The sequence below is a fragment of the Lolium rigidum genome, chromosome 3 (assembly GCF_022539505.1).
Source record: "Lolium rigidum isolate FL_2022 chromosome 3, APGP_CSIRO_Lrig_0.1, whole genome shotgun sequence".
NCBI lineage: Eukaryota > Viridiplantae > Streptophyta > Magnoliopsida > Poales > Poaceae > Lolium > Lolium rigidum.
Window position 1 is genome coordinate 364,179,206 of NC_061510.1, and position 12,105 is coordinate 364,191,310.

The following is a 12,105-nucleotide window of genomic DNA, read 5'->3' on the forward strand; positions in this document are numbered from 1 at the left end:
GGGCACGTGTGGGCCATGCCCTCTGGTCGAGCCGGCTCGTCGCCCGGCCACGGCGCGGCCCCTGCTGTTTGGGGCGGCCGCGGTTTCCGCCTAGCGCGGCGCTGCCTTCTGCGCCGCGGCGCTCGCGCGCGGGGCTCGTGCGGCTGCCTCCCGCGGGCTCGGATGAGCCCCTGCGGGCCCCGATGGGCACCTCCCAGGCTCCGCTTTCGTTTGGTGGACGGCAACAAGGCACCCTGCTCGGCGGGTCACCTCTTCTTCCGGGGCCTACGTTGGGCCCGACGACAGCCGACGATGTCGACACTCCGGGCGAAAGCTTCGCACCATTCGGTGCCGATGTTGGCGGTGCCCTTGGGTACCGTTTTCCCCGTTGAGGGCTTCATCGGGGAGCTTCGTCTCTCGCCGTCGCGAGTTCTTGCGTTCTCCGGGTGAAAACCTCTCGCTCCTTGGAGCGGGCGGCGGCGACACACCGTGCCGTTACCTTCTTGAAGGCGCTGCTTTTGGAGTCCGTAGTCCTCGTGGTGTGGTAGTTGTGCGGTAGTTGTGCTTGGTTGCCTTGTCGCCGAGGGTGGTGGATGCCGGGCGGCGGCCCGGACGGTTGACGTGCGCGAGGCGGCGGCCTCGGATGGTCTTGCAGCGATGACTCCATGGGGTGTGGTCATGGTCTTGCAAGGCATGGGTGGCGTGTTCGTGCTACGTGGGTAGCGAGCTCGTCGGCCCGGCCTACGCGACGGGGTGGTCGGTGTGGCCGGCAAGTCGGGGCGGCGGCCCCGGACCTTTGGCGCGGCGTTCGTGGTCTCGCGGGTGGTCGCCTTGGTAGCTTGGGCTACAGGTCGTCCACGCCGTGCGGCGTTGTGGCTCGCCTCCGAGCAGGGGACGTCGGAGCAGCGGCTCCGGGTTTGGTGGTGTGTGTTTGGTCGTCGGTGGTCTCGTTTCGTGTGGGCGATGAGGCCCCGACTTTTGTGCGGTTTTTCAGCCGGTTTCCTCATAAACTCGGCCACTCTGTATGGTTTTTGGACCCGGTTTCCCTGATTAACTGAGCCAAATCTTCTTCTAGTAATATATCGAGCAGCTCACCTGCCGAATTCTCAAAAAAAAAAAAAAAAGTTTCATCCCACTACCGTCCAGAGCTGCAACAGACCTGATCATGGATGGGTAGAAATGAACTACTATGTGTCCTTCATCGAAAATACAAGGAGCGGAGCCCCGGGAGCTATAGCAAGGAAACAGGCTCACCTGTATTCTCGACATTAGTGGGGAATTTTCTGAATCAAGGGGTTCGTGAACTAGATACGACAGAGAATAGCAAGGCCTCACATGCGAGGGGAGTCGGTGCGCACTGACATATGTGATTGTATAGGAGGAGTAGTATAAAATTACATAACTACAATTTTTTAGCTGGTTGCGGGTTCAAATGCAGTTATACCGAACCACCGATTCCAATAAGAAATGATGCGGACTCAGATGAAAACAAAGATAATCACATATATACTTTCATGGGCACATAATTATAGTTCTAGAAAAACATGAGAGGGATTTAACCTTTTACCCTTGCATGAGTCAATTTTATAAGAGTATGGAGACATATTTTAGACTAAAACATAACCATTCACGAGATGGTATAAAATATAAACTAAATTGTTGAACCACCACTCTACCAATGGTACAAAGTTAGAACTAAATATGCTGGCCAAATGAACTGGGTCACTCAGTAACTACTAACTATGTGAGATTGGTCTTGACTTTTGACTCGAAAAAACAAATTATCCAGTTTAAAATATTCAAATTATCCTATTCAATTTTCGAATAATTCATATCTGCATGTTATTTGCTATACCATATCCTACCGTATTTAGGACGCCCCTTTAGAGTCGTAAATCGAATATAGACTAGTCAAGTGCCCGTGCGTTGCAATGAAAAAAGGACATTGGAACACTAATAAGAAATTTACCATGTTACACAAATGCAAGTATCAAGCATGTTTTTTTACAAAGTCACTTTCAAATGACCTGCTCGAGCCCCACCTATTTCCTCCTTCGCTAGTATTGAATTACTAAAAAAAATCTCCCTCGATTTCATTTAATACGTACAATTTGGTTGCTTCAGTATGTCCTGCAACCTCACACCAGGTACAGTGTGGCTGTTAGTTGGCAAACCTCACACCAGTTAGTAGATCTGGCTTAAATACCAGAGTTGACAAGCAGTTTTTTTCGCAAAATGGATGTATTTCTCAACGTATATGGTAAACATGTAAAATATATTCCCTCTTTGTAACCGAGGCTATTTCCGCACATTACAAAAAGAACTCACGATGTTACAAATCAGTTTATTTATTTTTGACAAACTACAAATTAGTTTATTAGCGACTATAATGCCTAACCCTGCTAGATTAAATTCAATGCTCTAAGAAGTAAGAAAGATGCAAGGTAGATCATGAAATAAGAGTACATGGTGCTCATTGAATGACTAACGGAAGCACAATGGTTAATCAAATTAGATATAAGAGTACACTAATATATTACCCGAAGTCTGAAACATATCTTACAGACCTGATACACTCACAGCATCCCATTAGCATTTTCATTAGTGAGTAAATACTGGAAAAGTGAAATACTGGCCGGGTTCATCATGCGAGCTTCGCTTCCTGCGAGCTTCTTACTCACCTCCTTGAAAACACACATGAGACATGCTCAATTGGAAGGGAAAATACAGACACACGCCAAGACAACACATGTGCACATCAGTGGGTTCTTTGCACTATAACCCAAACCAACTGATTATCGGAAGAGCATAAAACTGCAGTTCCCGCCAAAAAAGAGAACTTTTGTTTACAAAATAGATTCAGCTATGGACTTCAGTTTACGAAACAAATCTCAGCCACGCACTGATGATGTCCTATTGTCCTTAGATCTATCAGTGCCCTGCTGAACGGAGCGACAGAAACATGAGCAAAGCAATTGAGACAGTTTCTTCCTTGTAAAAAAAACAAGAAGTGTACTGGCATATAATATGCATGCTTCATTGTTGACCTGAATCATTCCTTTTTTTTTTGTAATTGCATAGAAGATTCAAAATACAGATTTTCTACGGTCATTAGGCGACATGGAGTGGGATTAGCATTAGACATAGTATACCTTCTCGAGATGTACAGGAAGCAGAGTAGTAGACTGGATAGGCGTCCGGCAGAGCGCGACGGACCTCTCACTTGTTCGTCGACGCGGTAGCGCTGTGCACGTGAGGACGCGGTGCAGCCCCAGAGCGAGCGCGCCAGTAGGGGTGTGGCCTCCATGGGGTTGGCCGGTTGGGGTCCGAGGGCGAGCAAGCCGGAAGAGGGGATTCAGGATTGTTCTAGTTCCTTGACCGGACGTTCACACGGGCCCACCTACCATGTTGAGAGGAGATGGGTGAACGGACGACCATCAACTGAGTCTTTTAGGGCATCTCCAACCGGGCGACCCATCCCGCGCCCGCGCGTCCGGATGGGTCCAGCCGGACAAAAACCCGGCCCAGCGCGCGGACCCATCCCTAAAACGGATGCCCGCGGCGTCCGGAACGACGCAAACCCGGCCCAAATCTCGGCCGGGTTTGCGTGGCCGCGGACGCGAAAGGCCGGTCGCTCGCGTCCGCCCGCCGTCCGCCCCCGGCCCGCGTGTCATAGGCATAAATAATATATTTCATTAAATAGAACTCATTACAATTTTTTTTAGCTACTACTTCTATCCTATACGTACGGGGCCGGCGGCCTCGCCGGCGACTCCTCGCCGGCTCGCCATCGGGGCCGTGGATTTCACTCGACGCGGCGGCTCCGTACGCGTGAGGATTCCACTCCGGCCTTCCTACGGGCCGGGTGGCGCGTCGGCGGCGGCGCGGGCGTCGGCGGCGGCGCGGCGGCTTCGCGGGCCTCGGCAGCTTGGACGGAGGGCATCATCCTCCTCCTTTCCGCCGGCGCGGCCGGGCGCGCTCGCGCTCCGCCTCCCGAGGCGGGAACCATCCGCTTCCCGCATAGCTCAAGCTCCCGCAGGCGGCGCGCTCCACGCCGGTGCGCGCCTCCGGGCGGACGCGGCCGGCTTCCGGGCCTCGTGGTTGCCCCCGCCGCCGGCGCATGCGCTCTTGCCGGCCGCGCTCCGCCGACGCAAGCATCCTCCCGGCGCGCCGCTCGGCGACGGCGATCCGGATGAGGTCACGGGCTGCTCGCATAGCGAGCGGCTCGTTCTTCCGGCCGAGGAGGTCGCCTGGCGGCGGCGGCCGGCCCGCCGCATGCCCTCGTGCTCCTTCGTCACGCGCGTGAGGTCGGCGAGACGCTCCTCGATGGCGGCGTTGATGTTCGCCGCCGCGAGGTCCTCCGCGGCGACGGGCTCCTCCGCGGCGTCCGCCCTCCTCCACGGCCGCGTACCGCCCGTCCGGGTCTCGTGCCGCCCTCCGCGGCCGCTTCCCCCATCTCCGCGTCACCGGCCTTCTTTGCCGCCGCCTCGGCAGCCGACGCGGAGCGCCTCGTCGTCGGCGACCCACCGCGAGTCCGCGCGCTCCTCCTCGTCCGTCCGCGGGAACCCGGCCCGGCGGCGAGGAGAGCTTGGCCCATGTGGACCGAAGGGTGCGCGGCATGGCGCCGGAGAAGGTGGAGGGAAGAGAACGGTGATGCGGTCCGGGTGAGACCGCCGCCGTCTTTATAGCCGGCGGTCCGGCGGGAAACTTGGGCGCGAGCGCGCGCCAATGGCGTTCGCGCGCGCGGGAACCTTGGTGCGCGCGGGATCTTTCCCGCGCGTTCCACCTCCCCGCCATGGCCGTCCCGTCGAGGCTCGCCATGGCGCAGCGCCGCGCAGCGAAGACGAACCACGTGGCGTCTCTTTGGGTCGCCGCGTTGGGCGCCGCGTGCGACCCAAACGGACACGCGGATGCGGGGCGCTGTCCGCGTGTCCGGACGGGCACGCAAACGGCCCAAAACGGACGGCCCAGCGCGTCCGTTTGGGTCGCCCGGTTGGAGATGCCCTTATAAGTAGGAAAGATACCTTCAAACGGATTCAGACTCAGATTCGTCGTAAACAGTATCCTATCTGTTTAGACCTCTAGTGGCACGGCATTCGAAAAGTGTGTCGCCCATGGAAAATGCCGAGAACATGACAAGCATCATCCTCCACACATGATAGACATGCTGACACTTCATGTCACCACATTTCTTGCTCACCAAAGCAGATATTAGCACCAAGAACAGTTCTACGCGGCAGCGACCAACGTAACACAAATGCATCCGTGACTGAACAAGAAAAACCTTAAGCTACAACAGCGTACTATTATGCCTCTAGTAACGATGCTCCGACGCCGGCCGGCGGCAACGCCTCCGTCCATGCAAGCGTCGCTACCACCGCTGTCATGCCGGGCGCGCTGCCGCTAGTAGGGGCTCTGTCCCTGCACGTTGCCGTGCGGGTCGTAGAGGCAGAGCGTGAGCGTGGCGCCGGAGGCGCAGCTGGCCTGCGCGCACCCGAGCTGGGCGGTGCGCCGCCACACCACCTGCGTGTACGTGCCGCACTGCTTGCCGGCGACGCAGCTGTTGTTGGCGTGGGTGTAGTACCTCCCCTGGTCCACCCACGACGCCACCACCTCCGCCGGGCGCGCGCGGTAGCTCGCCCACCCCTGGTTCGCGCCGTAGGGGCTCGCGGCCATGTCCGCGAACGCGCAGTTCTTGTTCAGCTGCTGCTGGGACGTGGTCGTCGCCGCCGCCGTCGCCAGGTCGGCGCTCCACCGCAGCGGCGCCACGCTGACGGCCGCTCGCGCCTTGTTGTGCGGCGCCAGGAACTCGTCCCCCGCCGTCGCGTTGGCCGCCGCCTGCGCCTTGCTCACCGCGCCCTTGCTTGCTGCCGGCAGCGCGCGGCCGCCGTGGGCCGGCGCGACGCACAGCGCGAGGAGCACGAGGAAGGACGCCGCGGCCGTCGCGCGGGTGCGGCTCTGGGGAGCCATGAGATCTAGAGTTGGTGAGCCGAGTAATGGCGAGCAGTGCGCAGTGAGTGAGCACTGAAGTGTCTGAGCGAGTGAGTGCCGTCGCTAGCGAGTTAAGAAACCCGGCAGCAGCGAGCGATGGCTACGCGGCAGTCGCTGCTGTAGCTTGTTTGTACTTGTCGTTGTGGACGCGACGCCACTGCTCGTATACGGGTGAGTGGCGTGTGCCGTTCGATCCCGCATCGCAAGTAGTGGAGCGCGGAACATGGCGAGATCCGGGGGGTTTGTTGGGCGCATGTCAGTATCTGATGAGATTTTTCTCGTGTCGAGATCCAGATCATGATCGACACGACGTTCCGCGGCTTGGACGGACGCAGGCAGTGCTGGCCGATGCGGCGAACGGCCGCATCGGCATCGGAGAGCTTGCTGGTTACCGAGGGAACAAGAAAGAGAGTAGGACATAGCAGCAACACAGATTGACGCCAAGTGCAGAGGGATCCAAGACCAAGTTGATTGATGGTTCTGATCGAGGATGATTCGGCGAGCACCGTGAAGATGCGTGCACAATCTTGTGAAACTATTTGAATACTATGCAACTTGCTGTGAAGATCACAACTGTTGCAAAATGCAGACGTGCTCTACGAAATCCAGATCAGCCCTACTCTGCCCAATGGTGCCAGCAGTGGATCAGAAGAAAACAGCCAACTTCGACATCCAGCAAACTTTCTTCAGAGATTCATTCCTGACCAACTCATCAATACAGCAGGAAAAAAAATGGAGATCCTAAAGATCTGTACAGCAAAGACATCTAAACCTAACACTGCCAAACAGTACAGGATGTGCAAGAAACGACCATACAGTGTCGATGAAACCAGCCTTCAGACGGCTTCAGTGCACAATAATCAGAGCATAGTTTGAGGTTGGATGCACAATCAGGACAGCAAAAAAAGTACAAATCAAGACGACAGACGAATCACATCTAAGAGATAGCCCGCAATCAGTATAGCAGGAATAATTTAGAGTACGAATTACATCTAAGGAACAGCTTAGAACGTTATCCAGCGACAACCTATGTTCGACAGCACCGCTAGCACAATCTAGGCTCAACACCAACTAGCCTTCTTCACAAGGCAGGTACAGGCTACTACTATCAACCTATTACTCCAGCTTCACCCCTGCAGATCCAGGAGCTTCTGCAGGAGGAGGCGGCGCATACTGCAGCCAGTCTTTTGCACAGAACAGCGCCTCCACAATTTCAGGACGCAGTGAGCTCCTGTAGTCATCAAGCATCCGGCTTCCTGTTGTCGCCGCTGAAAATATGGAGCCGCCGCTGCTCACCATAGACATAGGGATGGCCAGGATATCACGGGCCATCTTGGACAGTGTTGGAAACTTAAGGGTGTTAAGCTTCCACCAGTCCACAATCTCAAAGTCTTGGATGCGAGGCGTCAGGGCTTCGTCCAGGTACTGCTCCAGCTCAGATTTTGAGGGCTGGCTTATTGCAATCTCTGAAAGATACATGTCAAAGTCTAGAAGTCCATCCCCAGTAGAAGGTGCAGCTGCCGTATTGTTATTGGCAGGCGCATTTTTATTAGCTTCCCCTGTCGAGGCAAGGGGCTGTGCAGCATAATCCTTGTAAAGGTCATGAAGAGCATCATCCACCACCTTAACATACTTTGCTGCCTCCACGCCATAGATTTTAGAGTAGCTGAACTCCACAAGTTTCATCTTGAAACGAGGGTCCATGACAACAGCAATAGCCAGAACAAGGTTGCAGTCCTTCCAGTACTTGTCAAACCTCTCGTGCATCTCTTTGGCGATGCTACTAAAAACTTGATCTTCATGGGTTATGGCATTTGAAAGTTCTAGCTGAAGTTTCCACGCCTCATGGAAAAATAAGTTAGAAGTTGGATTTGCTGCTGCCATGATGCTATGTGCAGAATCATAGAGAAACTTCAGATAGTTGCAGGCAGCCTCCACCCTCTTCCAGTCCTCCGCAGAAGGTGACTCATTGTAGTTATCATCACATGTCTCTAGTGTGGTGAACGCCTGCCTATAATCCAAGGCAGCAAGCAGCATAAGGTAAGTGGTATTCCACTGTGTTGTAACATCAAGGCACAGGGTCTTGGTGCTGGGGATCTCCAGCTGCAGAGCAATCTCAGCAAACCTCTCCTCCCGGGCAGAAGAAGCTTTGATGAATTTTATGCTTTCGCGGATATTATAGATCACACCGTGAATTGAAGCAATCACATCATGTGCAACTGCATTGAGGATATTGGCATAGCACCTCACAACAAACAGCTGGCCCTTAAGCATGAGGTTGTTCTTATTGGAGAGATGATCTCTCAGATTTGCACTGTAGATATCATGGGATGAGCAATCATTATCCAATGTGATGGTGAATAGCTTGTCCTTCAAATTCCAGTCTGTTAGGCTTGAGCTAATAGCTTCACTAAGTGCATTTTCTGAATGGGGAGAAGACACCATCATGAAGTTGAGCATTCTTCGATGCACTTTCCAATCCGTGTCAATAAACTGCCCTGCAAGTGAAACATAGCCAAGAGTCTGACTAGTTGTCCACAATCCTATGGTGAGGCTGATCCTTCCAGGCATACTGCTCAATGATTGCAGTAGGCTTTCTTTTCCTTTCTGGTAAACAGCATACACCTCTCCCTCCATTGTATCAACGTCCGCGACCCTGAAACGTGGCTGCAGGCTCTCGGTCAAAGCTGTGAAGGCTGGCTGTTGAACAATATGAAGTGGGTAGTCATGCAAAATGATCAGCTTCGCCAGATATGAGCTGCTACGGTCTTGATCAAATGTAGCATTCGCAAAGCCAGTGTATCTGTAACGCCTCTTAGTAGGACGTTCTGCGGTACCCTCACCATCATTGTCGGTCATTCCTCCAGCTGAATTCAGAGCCATCTTCCTCTCTTGGTTTTTTATCATGGGACATGAACCAAGTGTGATGTGCCTCTTGAGATGGCTAGTGCCTGCAATTTTTGTACCAGAACTGTATGCAAAGGTTGCCTTGCATAGGTTGCAGCATGCTCGTTGGCATCCCCTCTCACCAGGCACAGGTTCAATAGTGAAGTGCTCCCATACTAGTGATTTCTTTCTGCGGCGTCTTGTTAAGGTTGGTGGGGTCACCTCAGCACTGACCAACTCATGACCATGGGCCATCTCATCGCCATTGACCATGTCGTTAACATGAATCATCTCATTACCATGGATCATGTCCTCGACTTGAATCATCTCATTACCATGGATCATCTCGTCATCATGAATCATCTCGTCACCATGAACCATCTCGTTCCCTTGAACCATCTCATCACCATGGATCATCTCGTTACCATCAGCCATTTCATTGCCATGTATCATCTCCTCACCAACAGCCATCTCATTGTCATGTACCATTGCATTTTCAATGCCGTTTGGTTCACCCATCCTGGAAAGATTATCTGATGGAACCCAAAAGCCTGTCAATTGATCAAATAAAACAATGTCAGGTGCATCGCAGTCAAATCAGAGCACTTGGAATTAGGCTCGAATCTTGCATACCATTTTAACTAAAATAAAATCGTGTTTCTAAACCACTCCCAATGCATATAGTTTTTCTCCATAAGATTCAAGTAGAGCAGACGTTTCTTAATGTGGCAAATTTGTCAATATTAATGACAACATCTTGAATCATCAGTGTGCTTTCAAAGCACTGTGACCTCTTGAATAGAAATGTGTCTAACAGTATAACAATATAAGTATATTGTGCGTTAGAGAGAGATGCTCGTGATATTTCTACATAAGTATGAACATATCATGAAAGAAAAAAGTGGAACCGTGAATCTATCAAAAGACAGGAAAACACCATAAAAAAAGATCATTCAATTAGCTAAACATCATAACAGAAAACATAATTAAGTTATTATGGAATAAAGGGACGTGGCCCTGATTTGGCACTTCGTTGGCATATGCACATAAGTTGCAAAATATAGAGGCCACAACACCTGACATAGCTTCTGACATACAAAGGCGACTATGAACTTCTCACCGTTTGGAAAAAACAAAATAGACTATTTACTTCCCAGGAGCAAGCTAAGCTGGGCCAATAACAACCTAATGGAAGGAACCTAGTTGGGCTCATAGCAGCCGGAAACGGGGAACGGTCACCCGTCCCTTGATCCCGATTCGTCGTCCCAGAAACGGAGTGGGAAACGAGGCTCGGTACGATGCGATTCGGCACAGAAACGCGTCCCGTCCCTGGACTCTGGTACTATCGAATTGCAATTACTGCAGGGCTGGTAAACAGCGCACCGCCATCCATTCTCTTCCCCTCCCCTATGGTTTTCCAGACTCCTCGTTCTCGAGAACTCGTCATTGACTCATGCTAATCAATTGATCTCCCCGTTGGGGAGCAGACAATTCAGTTTTCCATGGATTTCTCTCACCCTCTATAAGTACTCCCATCCCATGAATTTCTCCCTCACAGGAGTCAAATCACAAGCTACAAGCTGCTAGGTAAACACCTCTGATCCTGATTTAGAAAGTGATGGTGGTTCCTACTGATTTCAAGTCTGTTTTGTTCCATGGATTTGACCTTAGTCTTTGAAGATCTCTCTCCTATCTTTTGTACAAGCTGCTGCTATCTGCAACTGGTGATTCAGCCTCGAGGTTCAGGAACGCCTACACCTGGTGTCTGGCTATATGCACGTATTTTATTGTTTTCTTTTTGGTTTGTGGCGATGACTGAATATCTACACCGATTTTGCTTGTTCTGAGGTTTGAACTAGTTACAGGCTTAATCTCTAGTTTGGTGGTTCATGGCTACTTTACTGTTTTCGTAGTACCGTACCAGAACTGATGGGATTGTGTCCCCGATGTAAAAAAAATCGATCTAGCAATGTGTACCCCTATTGTACCCTATTTTTTTCATCCTCCGACTCCCGTCCCCCGTTTCCGCCGTACCGGAAACATGGCAGCTATGGCTGGGCTCATATCAACAACCAAAGAATCAATGGCATTGGCTACACAAAAGGTAAACAAGGATGTTCAGTTCATAGAATTGCATATCCAGACTTACACAACCATGTTCCTGCAGAAGTGCAGCTTCTAGGGAGCACTAAAAATTCCAAATATCAGCCTCAAAATGACGCGGCAATACCATTTCCCCCATACCAGACTACCATAGCCAGAACTGTCTTGCAACGAATTCCCACAAAAAGCCATTGGTGAACGCAGTCAGGCCTCACATGGATAAACACAATTACAGAAACTAAGCAAGGAACCCTAACAATTGCGACTAACTAGCTCCTTTTTACCAACCACGGCGAGGACAGCTGAACAATCCTCTGCTAGCCAGCCAGGAGAAGAGTCGACAGAGCTTGCACACGAGAAAGAAACACCCTATAATTAGGCCGCACGAAGCAAATGAAGAAAACAAGAAAAATGGGCCGCACATGACAAATTTCGTGCTCCAGAGAACCAAACCCCCGCGGCCAATCTTGTGAAATCTAAAGAACCCCGCCCCGTAAATAGTCGGACGAGCCGCAGACTCCAGCAAATATCCACACAGCGCACCATACGAACTACAGTAGAAAAGCAAACGCAGCCAGATCTAAACACGTGAACAAATCGAATCCACGACGCTAGAGGAGGGGGCGCGAGGCCTAGAGCTAGGCGCGGAGGAGGGAGAAAGGGGTTTGGAGTTTGGGGGGCTTACGGAGGTGAGAGGCGGAGATCCAAGTCGGGGGCGGGCGGGGCGGTGCAGGATGAGGGCTCGGCCCAAGAAGAACGAAGGCCAAACCCTAGATCTGGGGCACGGGGAGGGGCTGCTGGGGAGAGGACGGAGACGGACCGGGCAGCGGGTTCCTGAGGTGGGAAATTTTCCTTCGGGAACAGAAAAGGCGAGGGGCAGGGATTTATGGGCTCGCGGCCCACGGCCATGGGCCTGCCGAGCTGGCACGCCTGTGAGGCTGCAGGTAGGCCACGGGTGGGGTTTGTCTGCGTGGACCGCCTATTTTGGGCAGTCTGTCTCGTCCTTTTCGGGAGGGGCTCATTGTTTTGAGTTTTTTTATTCTGACGAAAATCGGGAGTGGACCGCGGACGCAGGCTAGGTAGGCTGCTACGGCGTCCGTAGGAGTCTCTTGGGTCTGGGCTGGCGTGGTTTCTAGGGTTTCGATT

At 52.5% G+C, this 12,105-nt stretch overlaps 2 protein-coding genes across 2 annotated transcripts; both read right to left on the reverse strand.

Annotated features, from left to right (window-relative positions):
• Positions 1–5,382: 5,382 nt before the first annotated feature.
• On the reverse strand, positions 5,383–5,949 carry LOC124697341 (STS14 protein-like). Its single transcript, XM_047229947.1, has one exon. The coding sequence runs from the start codon at positions 5,947–5,949 to the stop codon at positions 5,383–5,385; it is 567 nt and encodes a 188-aa protein (XP_047085903.1).
• A 935-nt stretch (positions 5,950–6,884) lies between these two features.
• Positions 6,885–11,705, reverse strand: LOC124704201 (zinc finger BED domain-containing protein RICESLEEPER 2-like). Its single transcript, XM_047236441.1, has 2 exons — positions 11,645–11,705; positions 6,885–9,407 (listed from the first exon to the last, which is right to left on the reverse strand). Exon 2 carries the CDS (start codon positions 9,373–9,375, stop codon positions 7,087–7,089), a length of 2,289 nt encoding a protein of 762 aa, XP_047092397.1. The 5' UTR covers positions 9,376–9,407; positions 11,645–11,705; the 3' UTR covers positions 6,885–7,086.
• Positions 11,706–12,105: the final 400 nt, after the last annotated feature.

Bases quoted from the DNA above. Each gene is read 5' to 3' on its own strand.
- LOC124697341 (XM_047229947.1), bottom strand. From the start codon at position 5,949: ATGGCTCCCCAGAGCCGCACCCGCGCGACGGCCGCGGCGTCCTTCCTC.
- LOC124704201 (XM_047236441.1), bottom strand. From the start codon at position 9,375: ATGGGTGAACCAAACGGCATTGAAAATGCAATGGTACATGACAATGAG.